The sequence below is a fragment of the Sinocyclocheilus anshuiensis genome, unplaced genomic scaffold (assembly GCF_001515605.1).
Source record: "Sinocyclocheilus anshuiensis isolate Anshui unplaced genomic scaffold, SAMN03320099.WGS_v1.1 scaffold468, whole genome shotgun sequence".
Classification (NCBI taxonomy): domain Eukaryota; kingdom Metazoa; phylum Chordata; class Actinopteri; order Cypriniformes; family Cyprinidae; genus Sinocyclocheilus; species Sinocyclocheilus anshuiensis.
The window spans coordinates 357,319-379,315 of NW_015557069.1; the positions used below are offsets into that span (position 1 = coordinate 357,319).

A 21,997-nucleotide genomic window follows, 5' to 3' on the forward strand; every position below is an offset into this window, starting at 1 on the left:
AGTTAAATCTTCTGTTTATTCAGCAACCGCTATAGGGATTTCCTGAATTTCTTTTGCGGGGTGTATTTGGAGTTTCCAAGCGAGAGCGCCCTCTGGCTATCGGATGGAGATTTACTACTGATCACAGAACCGTGCTTCACTGAAAGATACGCATGACAATCGCAACTTCTGCGTAATCGCGATTTATCGTCTTTGCGATTTAATTTCGATTAATCGTGCAGCCCTACATCAGAGATTGCAGAGAGAACTGAGACTCACGTTGCGTTTTCAGTGAATTATTCCAGTGTGTTTCGCTTTAAAACACGAGCTCTGTCATATTCTGTGATTGTCTCTGAAGAGCGTGAGCCCTCACACGTCACACGCGCTGTGTGAAGTACAGACTGAACGGATTGTGAACACATCTCACCGCTGTATGGCCAGATGAGACGCGACTGGATAACCAGTCTCGCTAGTAAAGTTTTGATAGATGATTTCTCGATTGGATAACCAGTGTCTCGTTAGTAAAGTTTTGATGGATGAAGACTGCAATCAAGGTAAAGACGATTGCAGTGGCATACAGGAGTCGTACAGTAAGCACGCGTGAGTCCGTTATATTAATGCGTGTATGAGTGCTCGACGCACTGATCACACATTGTATTTATGCACAGGCACAGACATTTCCGTACATTCACGTTGTTGATTTGTCATGTGTATGTTGCTGTGTTTAGTTATTCTGAATGGATCCGTGTACTGTAGTAGATATATGCAGTCAGCAGGCGGTTGGTTTAGGAGTTTTTGGCATCTCCATTTGGTCCTGTTCGGTATCGCAACTTAACTTCTCTAAAATGTAAAAAAGCACTTTGCTGTTGCACTGTACACATACTATACAATTCTTATATTTTTTAGCAATTTTTTTTCATATGTGCTTATATGGGCTCCTTATATCATTTGGTTCTTTGGTGTCCTTTCGGAGTTTCTAAGTGTCCTTTTATGGAAAGTGTCCTTTTAAAAAGGGTGTGATTAATTAGATGAAAAATTTTAATCTATTGACAGCCCTAATTGTTAGTAACATTTTAGAATAATTTTATGGGGAAGATTACAACTCTGCCCACCCACAGCCATCGGTTGTAGAGGTGTAAGAAAATATCGATACACGTGAACATCACGGTTTTTTTTTGGCGATACGGTATCGATTTTCAAAAACGCAATATCGATATTTATAAAAAATTAAATAAAAAAAAAAAACATACAAGATTCATGGCAGTTGTTTCGTTTTGAGTTTATATCCTGACCGCTAGATTGTAGGGATGCAGCGATTAACCGGTTTCACAATTAACCGCGCTTTAAAATGTCACGGATAATTAATCGTAAAGGCTCCGCTACACCGAGTGTTTCTGTTGCACAGAACAGAACAGTTGTAACGTGCGCAAAACGAAAAGCTTCTCACGCTCCTATAGCTTGCCAGTCGGTGGGCAGGAACAAATTAGTTGTCTGCTTTTTGAAGGGGTCCAGGAGGCTTAACCCGCCTCGCCCCTTTACATGGGCTCTGCCCACTGTTCTGAGTGCTCTTAAGAACCCTCCCTTTGAGCCACTACAGTCAACCGACCTTCGGGTCCAGTCGCTGAAAACCGCTCTGCTACTGGCTTTAGCATCGGTCAAGTGAGTGGGAGACTTGCAGGCGGTCTCTGTGAGCCCTTCTTGCCTTGAGTTTGGGCCCAGCGACTCTAAGGTCGTCCTGAAGCCAAGGCATGGTTATGTTGCTAAAGTGCTCTCCACTCCGTTTAGAGCACAGGTCATTACACTCTCTGTGCTTCCTCCCTCGGAGGAGGACCAAGAGTTGTATTTACTCTGCCCCGTAAGGGCACTGAGAATTTACATTGAGCCTTCCGCCCCGTTTAGGCAGTCAGAACAGCTCTTTGTGACCGGATGACCCTTGGTGCGGCCACCGAAGCAAACAAAGCAGAGTCTTTCCCGGTGGATAGTTGACGCTTTTACACTAGCATACTCTTCCTTGGGCCTGCAATGCCCCATTGGAGTGCGAGCCCACTCCACCAGAGGCGTGACCTCTTCTTGGGCTTGTCTAGCGGTGTGTCTATCACAGAAATCTGTGCGGCGGCCGGCTGGGACTCGTCGTCCACATTTGCTAGGTTTTACAACCTGGACGTCCCTACCTTACAGGCTAGAGTCCTTTCTGCAGAGTTGGCACGCACCTGCCAGAAGGCGGGATTAGCTCTGAGGAAGGTTTTGCTGTGACGCGCTCAAAATCGCCAGAATTGTTTTACTTCTTGTACACTCTCTGAACTCCCTAAGTGCCGAGGCTGTACAAGTTTTTTCTTGGAACGATTACCCAGACCGGGCGTGACCTCTGTGAGTCTAGTCCGTCTGCCACATGAAGGGCTTACCCTATTATACTTGTCCCACTGAGCCCCTTGTGTGCTTAAGGGAATTTCACATATCCATAGCACGGTGTGATTGTATTGGTTCCCATAGCATCTAGTGACACAGTACGAGTTAAATATCAAAAGGGAACGTACTCGGTTACTAACGTAACCTCGGTTCCCTGAGATACGGGAATGAGTATTGCGTTGCTAGCCGTGCTATGGAGCTGCATGACTCAGTGTTGTCGCTTCAGTCGAAGTAACCTTAGGATCCTATGCCAGAATTAACTTCACAGACTTCATTGAAGGAGTGCCGCCACGCGCATGCACGCCAAACAGACAGAGCACAATAGAACAGGAGTGCAATAATTGTCATATGTAGAATTTTAAACCTACAAGTGTATTTTATGATAACAGATAACAGTAATGGGGTAATCAAAATATAATGCAATTAATCTGTGCTCTTGTCTTACTTTAATTTTTAGATTAGTGAATTGAACTTATGTTTTAAAAAGCATTATTTTTGTTTTTAGTAATGTTAGAATGTAAAGTGATTTTAGCCCCCTTTTTGCACATAATGGATAGTATAGCCTACTTTCACTATATTTGTTTTCATTATAAAATATAAACATTGTTTCACTGGACAACATTGGGCACGCTGTATAAATAAATACATTTAAAACAAACAAACAAACAAATAAATAATTTTAATCCAAATAGAAAATGTAGAAAATATCTACATCTTTTTATAAGAGTTATATACCGTATATCGCATTTCAGCCCAAAAATACCGAAATATGATTTGGCCATATCGCCCAGCCCTAGACTGAAGAACAAATAATGTTGAAACTAGAAATGTATCTTGTTTCCCTCTATCAAAACAACTGCATAGAACATACATGTCTGAGTGGCATAAATATTACTTTCCAAAATTTGCATACCTGTAACTCAAGAAGCATTAAAGGTATCTCAATATGATTTTAGAATCTGGTCCTTTTTTTTTCTTGTCAGCTGAGCCTCTTTCAACTAATATATTTACTTGAACAACCCCCTGAGATTTTAAGGTAATAAGTTAATAACATTTTAGCATGTTCATGGTTTTCTGACGTTGGTTACTGGTCACATGACATGCAGGCAAAAAAAAAAAAAATATATATTTTTTTATATATATATTTAGTATGTTGTTAGTTTTAAATGATTTATTGTAATTTTACATTTTTATTTAATTTTAATTAATTATGAGCTTTTCAATAAAATCATGAACCCCAGTTTGGGAAACCTTGCCATATATAATGTTTAATGCACTTCATGTTAATAACAATAACGGACTACAATTTGTAAGTAATCTACCCAGCACTGGTCTGCCCTCACTGAAAGTGAAACACAGCATTTGATATTTAGTGCAAAGCAAAACTGGATTTTGGAATAAGATTTCAGTGTGGGAATACACAAAATTCCCATACATACAAATACAAAAAATACAAAAAAAAGTCAAGCAACTGACAAATGTATTGTCACTTCAGATGTGCAAAACTAAACTTTTATAATTTTCAAAATAACCGAGTTGTCTAAGTGACAAGTCAATGTTTAGTCCAGTCTGATTAAAGATGTTTCTTAAGGATATATGGACTCAGAACCACTGTACATACAGGAAATAATCTTAAGTATACAGTCTGAAAATACTACGACTTCTTATATGTCAAAAGATCAAAGAAAATTCCTCACTAATTGGCTAAATGGTTGTTGGACAGCTGTCATGAGTCATCTGTCAAATTAAAGGGATATTTCACCCAAAAATGAAAATTCTGTCATTTACTCACCCTCAAGATGAGTAGATGGCACATTTTTCATGTTTGGCTGAACTATCCCTTCAACATCAACCAGCCAGATTAACATGAAGTTGATTTATAGTTTGGTGCTTTTCTAAGTTACAATTGGTACACACGTCAGTAATAAACAAACGCAACACCAATCTCACCTTGAGCTGAAGAACAACAATCTTTATCAATGACAATGGCACCTGTCATCTGGGTAGTGTCAGAATTTGGGAGAGGGACATCAGAACTGAGGCAGTAGAACAAAGCACAAATTGGGTCAAATTCAGGGTCAGGCTCAAGGTCACGACGAGTCCTTGGATGAAGCTCCATGCTCATCAGTGTGAGGTGCTGTATCTATAGCAGGGGGATTAAAATGTGAGATGATGAGAAATGTTTATTTTCATGGTATTTCAACTAGAGTTTATAACCACGTGAGATGACATGAAGACAACAAAGCTTTTTTTCCTGCTGTTAAAAATTAATTTTAATTATTTATGTAAGTTTGATCAATTACTCAGTTTAATGAAAGCAGTTCATACTAAAACACAGGCAAAACCAGATCCTACCTCATGCAATGCTTTGGCCTCCTGCAAGTTCTGCATACTGACTTTAAAGCCATATGAATTACAGATTGATGGTCCCTCAATCTGGGAGTTTTCTCTCTTCATAACATTCATAGTGGTAAGCTGATTCTGTATGGGATATAATGAATGTGCTATAAAAACCCTATATAATACTAAACAAGGATTAGAAGACTGAAACTTCGGGAGAAAATTTGTTAACTTTGCTCTGACCTTCATTTGTGTGGTGAGCAAAACTCTCCGTAAAGCATCTTTGTTTCTGTTACCCTTTTGATGTAGCCTCTGTGATCTGGGCTCTAGGTCTGTACAAATACAAATTCAAAAGAGTTTTACAATGAGTAGCTAAACAGAAATGCTTAGTAATCATCTTTTTAGAAAATAAGTAAAGTCAAATAAGCATGACTGCGATAAGACAAATAAGCATGACTGAAAATATAACAGTTTACAACAAAATACTGCATTTTTATTTTTTGTCAAATAAGATGCTGCACAACAAAACTACATAAACTATGAACAAAAATGTATTGGTTGTATATTCCTTAAAAATAATATTATTACTTTGAGAAGTACATTTTAGTAATATTTATGTAAATTTCTTCGAGTTAAACCAAACTTTTATTTTGGCGGTGTGCCATGAAGATCGTTGAGTTTCAATGGCTACGTTTACATGCACAATTTTTGGTTCAATCGGACTGAATTCATTCCGATTGATGAATCTGAATGTAGTGTTTACATGAACGCTAAAGAAAGTGATCGGGTTGATGTGCTGTTATAGGCTGTTGGATTAATCCAAATTAAGTAAAAATGTGCACAGCTTATCATCATTGACAAATTTTATAATGATCTCAATACAAAAGGATTTTCCTCTTTAGGTGGGTTCCAGTCTGAAAATGTTTGTGAACCCATTATCGATAACAGAGCTGAACAACTTCTAGTTAAAAGATTCAAACTCCAAGGAAAAACCATAAAACAATACCTTCATTTCTTATTGGACTGTAGCTAGACCCATCGTCATCAATGTAGCTTCTCCGGTGGACAGGTGTGCTATGGAGCAGGTAAGAGCATTTGACATCAGAAACTAGGTGTTTAAAAGGAAAAACTGATGGACTCAAGAGGTCCTTTGGCTGTACATTTTCAAGTGATGTGTCACTGAGATTTTGAGACTGGTCCATGCTGGGGGATTGTAATATATCAGTCAAACCCTCCTTGTCCTCATCTTGTTTAATCTCAGCTGGCCTTTGTTGCAATGTAGAAAGATCAGGAGAATTTGGAGAAGTGATCTGACAACCTTTGTTTGTCTCCATGTCCAAGATACATTTCACACTGTTAGGGCTACAGTTAGATGAAACTGCCTTAACTGGTGAAATATGGAGTGGTAAACTTAAGCCATTCCTACTGATACTCGGCAACTCTGAAGCCTTTTCATCTTTTTTCTCCCAACTCTGAAACCTTTTATCATGATTCTCTGAGGAAGGTAACTTAAAGTCCTCATTTTGAGGTGAGGTCCTGTCATATGTACTCAGTTCCGCAATTGTCTGACCACCCATTTGTTTCCTATTACTCTGAAGGCACTCAAATTGTTTTTTGGCCTGCAGCCAGAGCTGCACCTGTTCTGGACTTGGGGCACACTTGCAGGGAAGCATGATCACTTTTTGATCACTGCCATAAAATGGGTTTTGGTCCTTGGTCAGTATAGAGGATTTACACCCATGGTTTGGTGCAGAGTCTTGATTTGTCATTGCAGAAAATGCAACTTTCCAAAACTGTAAACCGTTTTGAGATAAGTCTCCATGAAATTCAACTAGTTCATTCGCCAGTCTGGTTTCCAAAATCAACTTCCGACCACCAACCCCCCTGGAACAACAACAGTGAAAAGGTTATGGATCACTTCTTTTGATTTCATAGTCCAACTTAAAAGAATATAAAAACACAAAACCCATGCGGGGCTTCCATCATAAATGTTACCTTGGCTTCAAGGGTGCATCTGATGGGTCACTGCAGAATGGTTCCTGGTAGGTGGCTTCTGAGAGGTCCAGTTCCATCAGAGTAGCTATGATTTCTTCCCGAGTAGGTGGAGACATGAGAGGTTTGAGAATGTGAGTTCCTCCACTCTTTGAACTCTGACCTCCATTTTTCAGCTGGGACAGCGAGTTGATGGACTGTGGGGAACTGCTTGGTGTTGCTGAACTGCCATCTAGGGGATCACTATTTGGGGAAACACCATTATATGCAAAAGAAGCAGAAGTAATGGGGGAAAAGTGCTCTGGGTCAAGCAACACATCTCTCTTTTCACAGTGAAAGTCCTGAAAGTGGCTGAGGCCATGGATTTTACCTAAAGACCCCGCCCAATCTTTGCTAAAGATCTTTTCTGAATCAAGAGATACCTTGTTGGGATAAACTCTGCCACTTTCACAAAATGACTTATCAAAGAGTTCTGGACTAAGAGTCCCAGACTTATGCCAGTCCTGTTCATGCTTGCTGTTCTCATCAACAAACACTTTTTGTGTCCTGTCCCCTAACCCAACAAGGGCATTTATTGCCTCCTGGCTGACATCACTGAGGAACTTCTGAGGCAAGTTTCGATCAGTTAACACAAACTGGTTACCAGAATACAGACTGGAGAACTCTGTTTGCCCAATGGCATTGATATCAAAGCTGTAATTGTCTGGGAGCTCTGGGGACAAGCTATCCTCAATAGTGCAACAGCTATCAAAGCCAGGATCAGAGAAAAACACAGGACTGTCATCTGATGAAAGATGGTCAATTCTCAAATCATCCTGTTTTATTTTATTACTTCTGATTTTGAACTGTAACTCTTTTGGCACTTTAGTTCTTGAACCCCTTGGTTTTCTTGATGTTGATGAATGAGCTGTTTTAGATTTGGCTGTTTTGGGAATATCAGTATGTTGACTGGCAGAAGACATATCCTCAGTCACATGATCACTTTCAAGTGGTTCCTGTCCTGCCTTGAATTGCCTCTTCTGGAGAAGCTCCTTCAAGACAGCCAGCTCAGAAGGCAACTCAGAAACACACATTTCCTCAATTTTAGGGTCTGAGGACAATGTGAGACCTGTGTGAAATCCAGCTTTAATTGCACTCGTAGCAGAGGGCAAAAGGGAGGATCTACCATCGACAGACTCCAATAAAGTTATGGTATCTTTCTTTTTTGTTTGCGGCCTTCTTGATTTTATGGTTGTTTTTCTGGTTGACTGCAAATGCTGTATGGTTCTGGGGTTCTCTTCATGGCCAGAGACCTCTGATTTGAATTTATAAATATTCTTTGTGATAGTCCCATCTTGACTCATATTTTGTGATTTGGAACTGCTGTATGTGATGACAGAACATGGATGTCCTACAGTCTTGGTGGATGGGGAAAGAATAAGATTCAGAGATTTTTCAATACATGGATTGAGGACAATCTGTGAGTCTTTTTGTGAGTCATTTGAGGCAATGGCATTGAAGACAAAAACAACATCTTGATTAGATTTTTTTCCAGTGCTGGTGACCTCTGTTTGAGAGCCTGAACAACTGACAGTAAGGTCCTCTTGACTACTTTTTAGAGAACTGGGACGTTGGAAAGGAGTTAAGTCATCAGATGAGGAAGTAATAAGTGCAGTGTTAACTGAATGTGGAGCCTGTGAATTATCACTCTCCTCACCATGGACCTGTTTTTTTCTTAGGATTTGCTTCTCATTCAGCATCCTGTCTTTCTGAGAGGTAGATGTGCCATCTTCAAGAACAATTCCTTCAATACTTTCACAACGTTTTTTATGCCTCCTTAAAGCCACTCGAATACTTTTTCTCTGTGAATCCTTAGTTTTCACTGAATCTTTGTTCACTGACCTGACTGTTGTAGTGTTAGCTTGTCTTTTTGGGCTGGTAGCAGAAGTCTTTTTAAGCCTGGGTTTTCTTCTTCTATCCCAAAGACCTCTTTGGTATGGTTTTGGAGCCAGTACTTGATAGGATGAACCTAGACATGGATCATTATGGGGGTTTATGAGATTTGAATTTGATCCCAGTAAGGGCTCAGTAGGAGACCAACATCTAGGTGGGGTTGAATCAGTAGGACTGGAGGCTCTTTCTGACAAATAACCCAACTCCACCATCACATCAGAATACTCTGTGCAGCAGTCATCTGTGAACTCATTATAACAAGGCCATTGAGGGGGTAATTTCGGTAAAGTTATAAATGCTTTTGCATGCTTCGCCCTCCTAGTCTGACCAGCTCGTGGACACTTAGATTTTGGAGAGGTGCTGGCCCTCTTTGACACTGGGTTGACCTTAGCCTTTCGTTTGTGACATTTCTTTACTTTTGGCTCAAGTAGCGGGTACTTCACTGCTGTAGACTCTGGCACTTTGGGCCAGAATTCTTTGAGAGGAGCGAGCTTTTTGTATTCAGCAAGCTTTTCTGGTGTTAAAACTGTGCGAGTTTCATCAGCGTTAATTTTAGAAATCTTCACTAACATGTTCTTCTGACCTTTGAATCTGTTAATGATTATATATTTAATGATGATTGGTGGCTCTGTTTTAGTCAGTTTCCTCTTTTTTTGGCTAAAGACATGATCTTTGCTTTTAAGGCCTTCATGTTGCACCAAATCTTGTTTGAAAGAACCCGAACTTGCCTGATCTCCATTTTCACTGTCGTAACTCATTTTCCTTTTTGCCCGCAATGTATATTTGCTACCTGGCAAACTGGACAGCTTGGTGCAAGAGAGTTTGGTGGGAATATCTGCAAGTTTATCCTCTACAGAGTTCTCAGTCAAACCTTCAACAGTTGGTGGATCTGAAGTTTCCATGTCAACCACCTTAAACATTTCTTTCTGTTTAAGGGAGCCTAAAGTGTTGGAAAGAAGTGCTGTGGCTTCCTCTTTCGTAGGAGACGGGGTCCTCACAGGACTTACCCTTTTTTGACCTAACGTTGTTTTCTTTTTGATCAACTTTAACCTTGACCTTCGCTGTTCAGGATGGTCTAAGTCACAGCAACCATCCCCAGTCTTGCTTCCAGCCTGTTTTTTGATGGGTCTGGACAGGCAATTAGACAGAATAACGCTGGGGAAAAATTTGTAGTGTGCCTCCTGTTGTGCCACAATGGTCCTCTCAGTTTTATTCTCTTGGTAATCCTCATATCTTATTTTCAGTTTGCTGACATCTTCCTCTTTTTTACCCTGTCCTGTCTCAACTTCTTGAGGGCCCAAAGCTTGGCTCTCTTTCATAGGGCTTTGTGTCTGGTCAAAACTTATCACAGGTCTTCTGCAGTCATTTGGACAGAGTTCCATTTCAGTCTTGGTGGGGCAGTTCATCATCTCAGAGTAACATACAAAGAAGCTCTTGTGATTCTCTGGGATGGATAAATGGTTCTTTTCCACATTTTTAATACTGGTAGATTTTTTTATCTTCTGGGCAAGCTTAGAGTTTCCAAAAATTGAATCATCAGGATCTGGCTGATTAAGGCCAGTGGCTTGGTTTTCATCAGTGTACAAAGAGTGCACACTTATTTTTTCAGCACCAAGTTTAGGTATATTTGCTATGTTAAAAGGGATTGGGTGTTTAACTGGTGGAATATATGGCACCTCTTTGTTAACTCTTAATCCAGTTGAACATTCGTTTGCCTCTTCACTTTTTAAATGCTTATCTGCTAAATCCTCTTGATTGAGTTTCTGCTCAGCACATTTGTATTCAATAACAATTTTAGCAGAAGATGGTGGCTCCATACGAACAGCTTCATTTGGAAAAACATTTCTGCTACCAAGGATCTTGTCTGTTGCTTTTAGAGATGAGCGTGTCCAGGATTCTTTGTCTGTTAGTGATGAATCTACAGAAAACATGACAACAAGTAGGTATACACCACTGTACTGAAAGCATTTATACTTTTCATTGTAGTTCATTAAATTCTTAATTAAAATTCTGCTTACCACTATTCTCATCTGCAGCTCCATCCAACTGTGGAATGGACAGATTAGTAAAGGGAGCACTGTTTCCCTTCCAATACACCTTTTCATCTGATGAGGCCTGCTGCTCTTCGCTGGAGCTTTCATTTGCTTCTTTCATACATAATCTGTGCAGGAAGGCAACATAGATTATGATTAAATAACATGCCATCAAATTAAATAATTGACAGGCATAACATCACACAGGCACCATCTGCTGTGGACCAGCCAGTGTTTTCCTAAGAGGTCTAATTCTGAATGCCTGTTAAGAAAGGTTTAATATTGTATAATAACAGTGTAATATTGTTAAAATGACTATATAATAATGCAAACAAGAATTAAACGCATATAAAAAACAATTCCAAAAATCCTAACGGGAAGTCTGGAGACCTTTGCCTAGCAGAGTGTCCTGGCATGTCACAGTCCCATCTTTGTGACATGATTCTACTGAGCTCTGACTCTTCTTTCTCCAGCTCAGGCCCAGCTTCCTCATCATCACTGTTATAGATGCAGCTAGCAATCCCAGACAGCTGCTGGGACACTACTTTGGACCTGCCAGCTCTAAATCCATCATCAGCCAATGCTTCAAATACATCAACCATAGCCTGGTCTTGACTGCTGTCTGTTAAAACATTGTGGAAAATGTAAATGTAAACTTGAAAATATAATTAGAACATGTACAAGAAAAGAGGAATTATGCATATTAACACATATCCAAAACAAAATTGTGAATATGCACACAAAGTATTGCAAAATAATATTTTTTTTTATTCATCAGTACTTGTGTTTTCCATTATAAATATCCAAAACATGGGTTTACATGAAAAGCATATAACAGACATTTACAGATATTAAGACTTGTTTTAAGAGATTACATTTTGAAATTCACTTTTTCCTACTCCTATTTTTTTTCTTTAACCATAAATCTAGTCAATGTGATAAGAAATACAAACTTAAAAACAAAATTAAATTTAGATTAAAAATATATGTTCTCAAGAAATGCTCATTTTTCTAGAAGTTTGGATCTCAAGAAAAATAATTTTGATATTTTTACTGAGTAAGGAAAAAAAATGCAGTGTGAAAACAATCTAGGGAAAAAGTAAGAGTTTTTGCTTGTGGAAACAGATATATTAGTTGTGATAGTCTCAGTACCAAGTAATACTGATTGGTTGGGTCTCTGAGAAAGAGGGAGGAAGGTCTGACTGTTTTCCAACAAACTCAAAATGGCCTCTTCATCAACAACTGCCACTTCAGCATCTTTCCCACCATGCTTTTGTGTGTCTATATGGTGAAAAGAAAAAAAGGAAAGATTTTGAATAAGACATTACTGACATTACCAAGTTAAACAGGCAGACTGCATATAGCCTCTTTGTTTTTGCAGTTTTCTTTCCCTTGGTGTGATGTGTGGAATTTAGTTGCTTGTCACCCATTTAGTGACACTGAAAATGTGGGATGACTAAGGTTCTGGAACTGGGAAAAGGGGTTCAATTTGAAAGGGGTCCTATCATGCTTTTTTCCCCTTTAGTGCCTAATGTTGCCGTTTGTGCATTAAAAAGATATGCAACGTTACAAAGCACAACGTACACTCCAAAGGGAGTTATTCTCTAAACCAGTAAGCACTGTTTCTGAACTCCCTCAAACACCTGAACTGCTTAGTTTCTTTAGGTGACTGTGCACCTCACCTTTAAATGCATCTGGATGCACATCCACTTGGCTGGCAGGTATGCAAGGCAAGTCATCTGGGCTCAGCACAGTAGGATAGAGTGAGAGCTCAGGGAAAGAGTCAACTTCAGACCCAGTCCTACAAAACAAGATAAACATCAAGCCCTCTGCCTGCCCACTCTCAAGCAATTCAGTGCAGCAAACATTCATTCCACCTACTTCTATTAGCATCCTTATACCTTCAACAGACATCATGGTGTGTGTGGGTTTATGCATGTGTGGATTTGAGTTGTGTTACATCCTAAGACGTATATTTTATTTTTATTTGTTTGTGATACATTTGATGTGTGAAGAGATATATTTGTATTTTGCTCCTTCTTTGTTTGTTTTTTTTTTGTTTTGTTTTTTTATTATGCAAAAATTATACAAAGACAAGCATATACAACTCGCAACAAGTACAAAAACAAATAAACATTCATAAGAATATGTAAAGTAAAATAATTCATGCAATTCATGCCAGGGGTAAAGTTACAACAATTTAAATTAACAAAAAGCTTCATAGGTCTTTCTTGCTTTTTTGTTTTTAATTTTGTCTAATGTAGTACCATCTTGTTTAATCTCTTTTATAAAATGTTCAAAGTTTGGCTTAGCTTTAGTCCATTTTTTCACATGAATGTGATATTTTCCAAATAAAATAAAAAGTTGAATAAGAAAGCACATCGTACTTTTGGAATCAACATTGTCCTGTACAAAAAAAAAAAAACATTTTTGAATATATACAATAAAAAAAAAGATGAGTCACTGATTCTTTGGCATTGCTACAAAATTCACATAAGTTTTCAATATTCAAATTGAAACGTTCAAGCAACTCATTGACAGGGTAAATTTTGTGTAAAATTTTATAAGATACCTCTCTAATTTTATTATTAATAAAAAACTTATTTGTTATTGACCATACTTTTTTTCCAGTTAACATTTTCATATTTAGTAGACCAGTAGTTTGTTTTTAAAATATTTCGAATATATTTGTTACTACATTTATCTATTACTATATTAATATCCCCAATAAATATTGTATCACTACAAAAACTGGTTTGATGATCAACGTTTACAGGAGAGAATCCAGGATTTCGTAATAGTGATTCAACTCTGCCAGGAATTGCATCAAAGATAACAGAGTATTCTTTTGGCCTCACAGGGATCATACATTTATTGAGAAATTCAGAATATGTTAAAAGCAGACCTTGTTCATTAAGCAACTGACTAACCGTAAGAATTCCATTGTCGTACCATGTCTGATTAAAGATTGACTTTTTTTTGTACAAGATATCTTTATTATTCCATATAAAATACTGATGCGGTGAAAAGTTATGTTTATAGATTAATTGCCAAGCCAGCAGTGCCTGCTTATGAAAGTTTGCCAGTTTAACTGGGATTTTGTCCACCAAAAAATTGCATTTTAAAAGAAAATTAATACCACCCAAAGAGTTAAATATGTAATTGGGGAAAACATTCCATACACTATCTTTATTTTTAATAAATTAAATTATCCATTTTATCTTAAACACATTATTAAGATCTGTAAAATTGAAAACTTCAAGGCCACCAAAGTCTCTATTATTATTTATAATATCTTTCCGTAAATAGTGTATTTTCTTCCTCCAAATAAAATCATAATCTTATCTAATTCCCTGACAACATTGTTTGGAACATCTGCTGACATAGATATATAAACAGACCTTGAAATCCCTTCTGCTTTTGAGAGTAGAACACGTCCATATAGGGACAGATCTCTCATAAGCCACATATTGAATCTGTTTTTAATTTTCTCAATAATAGGGTCAAAATTTAACAGGCTTCTTTGATTCAAATCTTTACACACCTTTATCCCAAGGTATGTGACATTGTCTTCAATTGGTATCCCACAAATTTCTTTCAGGAGACAATCTTTAAGAGAGAATAAAGTGGACTTATTCTTATTCATCTTCAATCCAGAGATTCCAGAAAATTCTTTATTACATTTAATAACTTTATCCATTTCGTCACTATTTTTGACAAAAATTGTGGTATCATCCGCTAATTGGCTAAGTTTAATCTCTTTACCAAACACTGAAATTCCTTGAAAACTTGCTTTTTTGATATGAGCAGCCATGACTTGAGTAACCAATGCTCCTTCTTTGTATTCTCTCTTTTCCCTCAGACTCTGACATCATGTTGGATGGAACTCCAAATTGGTCATTTATTTTTGTTACCATCAATGATGACCCAAGATTAGGGTGACCAGATTTCTCATGGTGGAATATGGGAAGGGTGGGCATATATATAGTTACTTTGTTATATAAAAAAAGAACAAAGCAAATTAGAAACCATAAGACAAATACGATAGAGATACAAATTGAATTGAATTGAAGTTTTTCAAATACAGTAGGTTTATTTAAAATGCATACATTTATTTAACATCTTTTGTTGTTTGATTAACATTAATGACACAGACAGGTAATTAATTAGGCTTCTGTCCCTTTAAGACCGAACGCATGGATTTAATATACTTTGTTTACGTTCACTGAAATTTTGAAAATTCTGGTGCAATAACTGCAAGTTCATTGATAACTAATTGTTATTGGATGGTAATTTTGCTCTACGACGAGCTTGGCTACCTTTGAATAGGCTGTTGTCATGTGACAGAACACTACTACTACTCGATCTGATCTCCTAGTCGCAAAGAAATTTTGAAATATGGGACAAAACATGATTTTTTTTCTTAGTAAGTCGGGACACTAAAAATAGAGCTAAAATATGGGACTCTCCTGGGAAAAACGGGACGTCTGGTCACCCTACCCAAGATAAAAGCTGAGCTGATTCATTCAACTTGATTGTGAAGGACTGAAGAGCACATTAGAATACCCAATTAATGCTTATTATATCATCTGTAGAAATGGAACCCATGTCTTTCAGAGTCAGCTTTTTGATCGAACCACAACTTAGGAAATATACAGTACTTAATGTTATACTATTTTTGTCATTGTATTGCTTACTCAAAATATACAGTATCATTGAAACTTAAACTTTACAAACAGTTTGGGAAACTTCAATTCAGTGAATTGACTTGCCTTAAAAAGGTACCTTTACAGATTCTATCCAGCTTATTTTGCAAGAAGAATTAAGCCATTTTCGTTGAATGTGCAAGATTTCTGATTCATTAGTCGCTATAAGTAAATAACTAGAAGAATAAAGCATAGTAATTGATAAAAGTATTTGCACTTAGTGTGTTTATGATAATACATTAAAATAATCATAAATACCAGTTTGCACTATCAAGCAGCATAACATACAGAGCAAGATGGCACCAGAACCGCTGTATGAATGGCTGTACCTGCTTTTTTCATTAAAAATAATGTGGATAAAACTAGGGTTGGGTACCGAAACCCTATTGAGTCACCTGTGTAACTGGTATGTACTAGAACCGAATCAGAACGCAGATTTCGGTGCCACTTTAATGCCTGAGCGATCGATTGAAATATTTGTCCTGGTTCTCTGAAATGAACGTAAGAAGCATGGGCGTCGCTAGGCCATTTTTAGCGGGGCTATAGCGATTAGCTCCATAAACTGTACACAAATTTGTGATCGCCTCAGAGACAGTCCCCTTTAAATTTCATATGAAAACGGCGGCAGACTTCGTCTCCTCCCCGTCTTTCAGCGCGCTCTTCAATCCGCGGCAGCGCAGCGCGAGCGGACTCAAACAGAAACAGAGGACACAAGGCGTGTGTTTATCAATAGATTGTTATAATATCTGTATCTGTGCAGTTCAGTATCTGTATCTGTGATTTTTGCTGTCGTACGAGCTCGCAGGCGATTTTTTTCTCTCGGGAGAAAATCGCAGATGCTCGCATGGTCGCGGCTCGTACTGTGTGAGAAGAATTACGGGCCGATCCGAGACGTTACGAGCACCTCCCGTCCTCCCGATAATTTTCAAACATGTCAAAAAAAATCGGATGCTGTCGGTTTAACTTCGTGGCATATGAGCGGTTGAACGAGACGATTTGGCGATCCATCTGAAGTTGACCAATCAGAAGATGACAAAAACCATATAGTCTAAATCGTAGTAAATTCGTGTCGTGTGTGACTGCCTCCGTACGATTTTCGGATAAACTCAATCGTGACATGTGCCAGAGCTCACGACGTTCCGACCTTCAGAATCGCACCGTGTACGCCCGCCTTTAAGGGAAGCACAACTCGGGAAATGAGAGCATCCGAGGAGCATGTGAATGCTATGTATATCTATTTTAAATATTTTTAATGTTCTTTAATGCTATGCATCGTTTTTTTTTGGCTCTTTTTTTTTTTTTTTAAGTATCGGTTGAGGCACCGTTTAGACACCGGTACCGTTTTAAAAGTATCGATTTGGCACCGGTATCGTAAAAAACCAAATCGATACCCAACCCTAGATAAAACCATTATGAAAGCACCAGCAGAGCTTGCTGGAGCTGGTCTCGAGATGAGCTGTGTTAGATGACTTCTCTGTGTTAATTAGTCTTCTGGTTAATGACAACAAAGGCACAGAGGTGGTTTCTACACAGCTGTCAGGATCCTGGGTAGTGATTAAAACATTACATTGAAAATTGTCTAAATTTCTATTGTACAATTTGTTTGAAAGAAATTCACTTATTCATTTATTTTGCTTCCAACCTGGAGATGGAAAAAAAAACATTTATCAGTGACGTATGGGAAGCTTTACTCACACATCAAATTCATTTTCCTTGAGAATTTCCTTGAATCTCTTCATGAAGTTTTTTTCACTCTCTGCAAACTCTACAAAGCCTCGATCTGAAACAGTAGCCATTGCACAACATGGTGAATAACATTAATAGTGGTGCTGCAAAAAAAGTTTCCATACAAGAGCTTTTCTCACCTTGTGATTCAGGCATGTCAATACGAGAGCTTTGACATCTCTCCTGCCGTCGCTGTTTCTCATCATCCCAGATGGCCTGGAGACCAGGGTTTCTGCCAATCTGATCTGGATACAACATGCAAAAAAAAGCACTCATTAAATGTACTACACAAATAGCACAACGCCAGAGAGACTTAACGTGCATAGCAAAGTCTGATTTGATCTTTTCTAACAAGCAGAAATACATGACAGCACAACAAATACTGGGTTAAAGTGCTAATTACTAGGAAAGTATTTACAACTAATTTCATTAATGTTTAAACAAAAATTTTGTAACCGAGTAGTCGACTAGTCTAACAAACACCCAGAAGACATAAAAAAAAAAAAAAAGATAAAACATTCTGTACAAGCAATCTATTTGAGATAGCCTATACAATCTATGAATCAAACAGTCAAATCCCATATTGAATACTGCTGAAAAATAGTTCATATACATGCAAGTGCTTGCCTTGCGGTAACCCTTTAGGGTAACACTTTATATAAACGATATAAATTAAGCATAAATTAATAAAGTGCTTACAAACCATTAACAAACTATTCGTTTATAGTTAATTCATAGTTAATGAACTGTAGTTAATACAATACATATTTTAAATTCACTGATTTATGCAGTCAAGGTTCTTATTACCCGGTGTAGACAGGGATTTGCACAAACACACACACAGTCTGGTGCACTATCCTTGTAGGGACCATAGGCATAATGGTTTTTATACTGTACAAACTGTATTTTCTATCGCCCTACACCTAAACCTACCCCTCACAGAAAACTTTCTGCATTTTTAGATTTTCAAAAAAACTCATTCTGCATGATTTATAAGCTTTTGTACCCATGGGGACCTCAATTTAGGTCCCCACGGTGACACAAGTCCCCATGAGTTGGTGTGTATTCAGGTTTAAGTCCCCACCAGTGTAGAAAAACCTGTACACACACACAAACAAATCAACCATTCCTTACTCTCAATCTCTAGACGGTTGAGAACATCAGCAGCCACGGCATCAACCTCCAGCTCACACACACTCATCCGTTCCACCTCCTCTAAAATCATTGAACTGCAAAAACACATACCACACATGAAATAAAGGTCAAAATGCCATACAATGTTGGTATGTATGTACTGATGTATAGCAAAAACACATACACACACCTTGGTATGTTGTCATCTTCCCAGCGCATTGTATCTCTCAGCCCACCATCACTGAGTTTAGACGTGCAGGGATTCTTCCATGGGTTGGTGCTACCCCCTAAATTTGACATATGCTCTCCTACTAAAGAATCAGAAACAAGTAGTAATAAAGGTGTAAGGTGTTGGCAAAAAGTACATGTAATCAGTTGAGAACTGTTATTATAAGTAGTATATGAGTGACAACTTAATGAGGAAGTGAGTTGTCTTATCGCTGACTTTTGTGTTTTATTCAGTTTGAGTGCACCTTGTGAACAGGTTTGACATTTAAAAAAATGAATAAATAAATAAATAAATTGGGTGCCCCTTTTCAGCACTGTGCTTGTTGTCATTCAGTTTGTATTTCCACTGCGTGAAGGTAAGGTCGTACGAATTTTTCAATGAACCGCTCGTTTTAAAATTTTCCCAGTCTACTGACATTTGTTATGACATCTGCTTCAAACATTAAAATGCACATGATATCTATACATACATATCTATACAATACGTATATCCACTTCACCAGCAAATTACTCTTCAACAGTGATGCTATAGAGCTAATAGCTGAAGACAGAATTTTAAAGATTGCTGCGCACTTGGTTCTCTGAGGCATAAGGTATACTGTTGTACAGTATAGCAATGCCTGAACATGGTGTGAGATTGTGTTGCACACAATTTTAAACATTTACATAAGTTCTGCCATCACAATGCAGTAATTCCCCCACACACATCTTAACTATATCACATGGGTGAAACTACACCCTGATATTAATAATAATAAAAAATAAAAAAAATAATTTAAATGAACTTAATTACACATGCAACAATTATATTTGCAGAAAGCAGACTTTGTGCTCAAAATGAGCCTAAAGGTTTAAATAATTAGCCTAATTAGGAAGTGTAAAGATACATTTCCAAAAGCACAAAAGTAAGCGGTTATTATTATTATAATTATACAGTAAAATTAAAATAGTAATTACAATTAGAAACTGTTACAGTTTTATCATATGTTCTCATATCTATTTTTGTAATATGGCTTCGTTATAATACTGTTTTGATCGGTTTTCTTTTTGCAATGGTCACTATTTACTTTTTTTTCCATAGTGTGATTTTTGGTGAATTGTATTAAAACCACCAATAATAATAATAATAATAATAATAATAAAATGAAACCCACAGCAAATTAATGCAAAAACATACAAAAAATATTGTCGCCATTTTTTATTCATAGATAACAGGTGAGATTTCAATTATATTTTGATCACTGAACTAGGAAATGTATCCCGTTTCCGTTTCAGAAATCTGGTCACCTTATTGTTTTTTCTTTGTTTTTGCTATTCATTTGTAATCATTTCAAACAATCCAATTAATCATATAATTAACTTAACCATTTATTATTTAACCACATTAAACCATGAGCTGATAAAACACATTCTTATGGAAATAATACTAAAGAATATTGTTATGGAAATAATACTGAAGAATAGTATTTGTAACTAGTAGAGATTTTGGATTATCGTCTCTATTGCATTTATGCTCCTGTGATGTTGTAGTGCTGTGCAATCACAAAAGTTTATAATTTGCATTTGTTTTTAAGCCTTGTGGTTTAAAATAAAGTGATTTTCAACTGATTTTAAACCATCTATTTTGCAAAGCAAAAGTAACTATATTGTGATATTTATGTGACCCGTTTTGACCCATTTTGTTGAATTTTAGGTTTTACACAAAAAATTAGTTCATTAAGCCCTCGTCTAGCGATCCCAATGCTCCACATAGTAATTAAACATACAAAATTATGTTAAAAGAGTTAAGTGTGATAAGCCACGAAAAGGATCTTACTCGCGCTGACTGACACGTCCAAACGCCTCAAACTGTACGTGATCCCGATACACACACACACACACACACACACATACACACATTACAGTGTTTCAAAATCTTGGCGAGTATTCATGCAAACATAATCTGTCTTAAATGATCGTTTGGTTAAATGTTGGGGAAAAACATCTGATGTGCAACATCATATTAGATCTGTGCATTAATATATAGGCCGCCTGTCTCAATATTGTTAATCAAACAATAAAAGTAAAGAAAAAATCACTCAGTGCTCTTAATTGAACTACTTTATTTGTAAAGAATACACTAAAGACTATTGCAGTGATTTTTACTACAGGTCGAGTCTAGGAGAACTTGCAGCTATCAGGGATCACACACACCTAGTTCAGTTCAAGCAGCGGCCTAAAACAGTTTATTTAATCACCAAAAGGGCAAAGGTTCACTTCAAGAATGATCAAAAAGCGGCATAGATGAGTTTGAAGTTCGGTGTAAAAAAAAAACAGAGCAAAACAGAAAGAAAAAGTGCGATCTATATTATAGCTCTCTATGAAGCATACAGACTTTATTAGAGCCACAGAAAGACAAACGTTTCACTGAAAAGGCACAATACACAATCTTCCAGCCCAGGGTGAAGTCTTTCAGAACTTCAGATACCTGTCCTGATCCCAGGTGTTTCATGTCAAATACCTTTTATATTATATACAGTAACTTCAGATACCTGTCCTGATCGCAGGGGTTTCGTGTCAGATTATATTCATACTGTTATAACTTCAGATACCTCTCCTGATCACAGGCGTTTCATGTCAGATTACATTCATACTGTTATAACTTCAGATACCTGTCCTGATCACAGGGGTTTTGTGTCAAATACCTTTTATATTACATACAGTAACTTCAGATACCTGTCCTGATCACAGGTGTTTTGTGTCAGATTACATTCATACTGTTATAACTTCAGATACCTGTCCTCAGGGCCGCATTAACCATTGGGCTAGGCGGGGCTGAAGCCCGTGATTGGCTGTGGAGTAGATTGACGGACATCGGTAGCGCCGATCGCAAAAAACCCACCATGCCCCTCACTTTTTAGTGCTATTATTTAGTGGAGTTTTCCGTAAATTCCATGCATTACCATTAGAGATTAAAACGTCACATTTGAATTTGTTTTACCATGCATTTATTATATATTTTACTTTTGAACAAACTGTGCACGTAGCCTATCTATCAGGTGATCGCTGCGCCTAATGTCTGCATTCACCTCTCTTCACTTCATTCTGGTGTAATCCAGAAATGGTCATGCAAAGAACAATCTTCGATAAGCAAAAATGTCAACTATTCTAAAAAAAAAATAAAAAATAGTGAGAGAAAAAAAATTAGGAGAGAGGGGAAAACATGAGTTAGGCACTAAAATCCACAGCTAGTTTATTTTACTAAAGCTGATGATGGAGTGGGAGTTGTGGAACCGCAAATGGGCCGGACACATGGAGCAGATAAAAACACAGCGTTATTATCCCCACAGATTTTAGGTTAGTTTGATTATTAACTTGATAGATGTAGCTATAGTGCTTTTTGTGTTTGAACAAACTCTATAGGGCTAGTATATTCGCTTATGGGTTGAGAAATTCATTTTGCGCGTTCTGATGTAAGCTTTTCATTTAAACGCATTTTAAGCATTTTGGTTTAAAAACTAATTTAACTGTTCAGGGACATTA

The 21,997-nt window shown here is 37.5% G+C and overlaps 1 protein-coding gene across 2 annotated transcripts in view; it reads right to left on the minus strand.

The window, feature by feature from the left end:
• The window catches only part of LOC107676701 (DNA polymerase zeta catalytic subunit-like), a 51,388-nt gene that overhangs the window by 27,616 nt on the left and 1,775 nt on the right, over positions 1-21,997 (minus strand). The window contains exons 2-14 of one of the 2 annotated variants that reach the window (XM_016471342.1): positions 18,438-18,555; positions 18,248-18,342; positions 17,254-17,358; positions 17,084-17,168; positions 12,365-12,483; positions 11,835-11,963; positions 11,073-11,304; positions 10,668-10,810; positions 6,721-10,567; positions 5,732-6,609; positions 4,969-5,057; positions 4,741-4,866; positions 4,336-4,528 (exon numbers count right to left, since the gene is read on the minus strand). In XM_016471342.1, the coding sequence (XP_016326828.1) occupies positions 4,336-4,528; positions 4,741-4,866; positions 4,969-5,057; positions 5,732-6,609; positions 6,721-10,567; positions 10,668-10,810; positions 11,073-11,304; positions 11,835-11,963; positions 12,365-12,483; positions 17,084-17,168; positions 17,254-17,358; positions 18,248-18,342; positions 18,438-18,555 (6,159 nt within the window). Of the gene's footprint in view, positions 1-4,335; positions 4,529-4,740; positions 4,867-4,968; positions 5,058-5,731; positions 6,610-6,720; positions 10,568-10,667; positions 10,811-11,072; positions 11,305-11,834; positions 11,964-12,364; positions 12,484-17,083; positions 17,169-17,253; positions 17,359-18,247; positions 18,343-18,437; positions 18,559-21,997 lie in introns of both variants that reach the window. The other variant, XM_016471343.1, reaches the window with a different exon arrangement.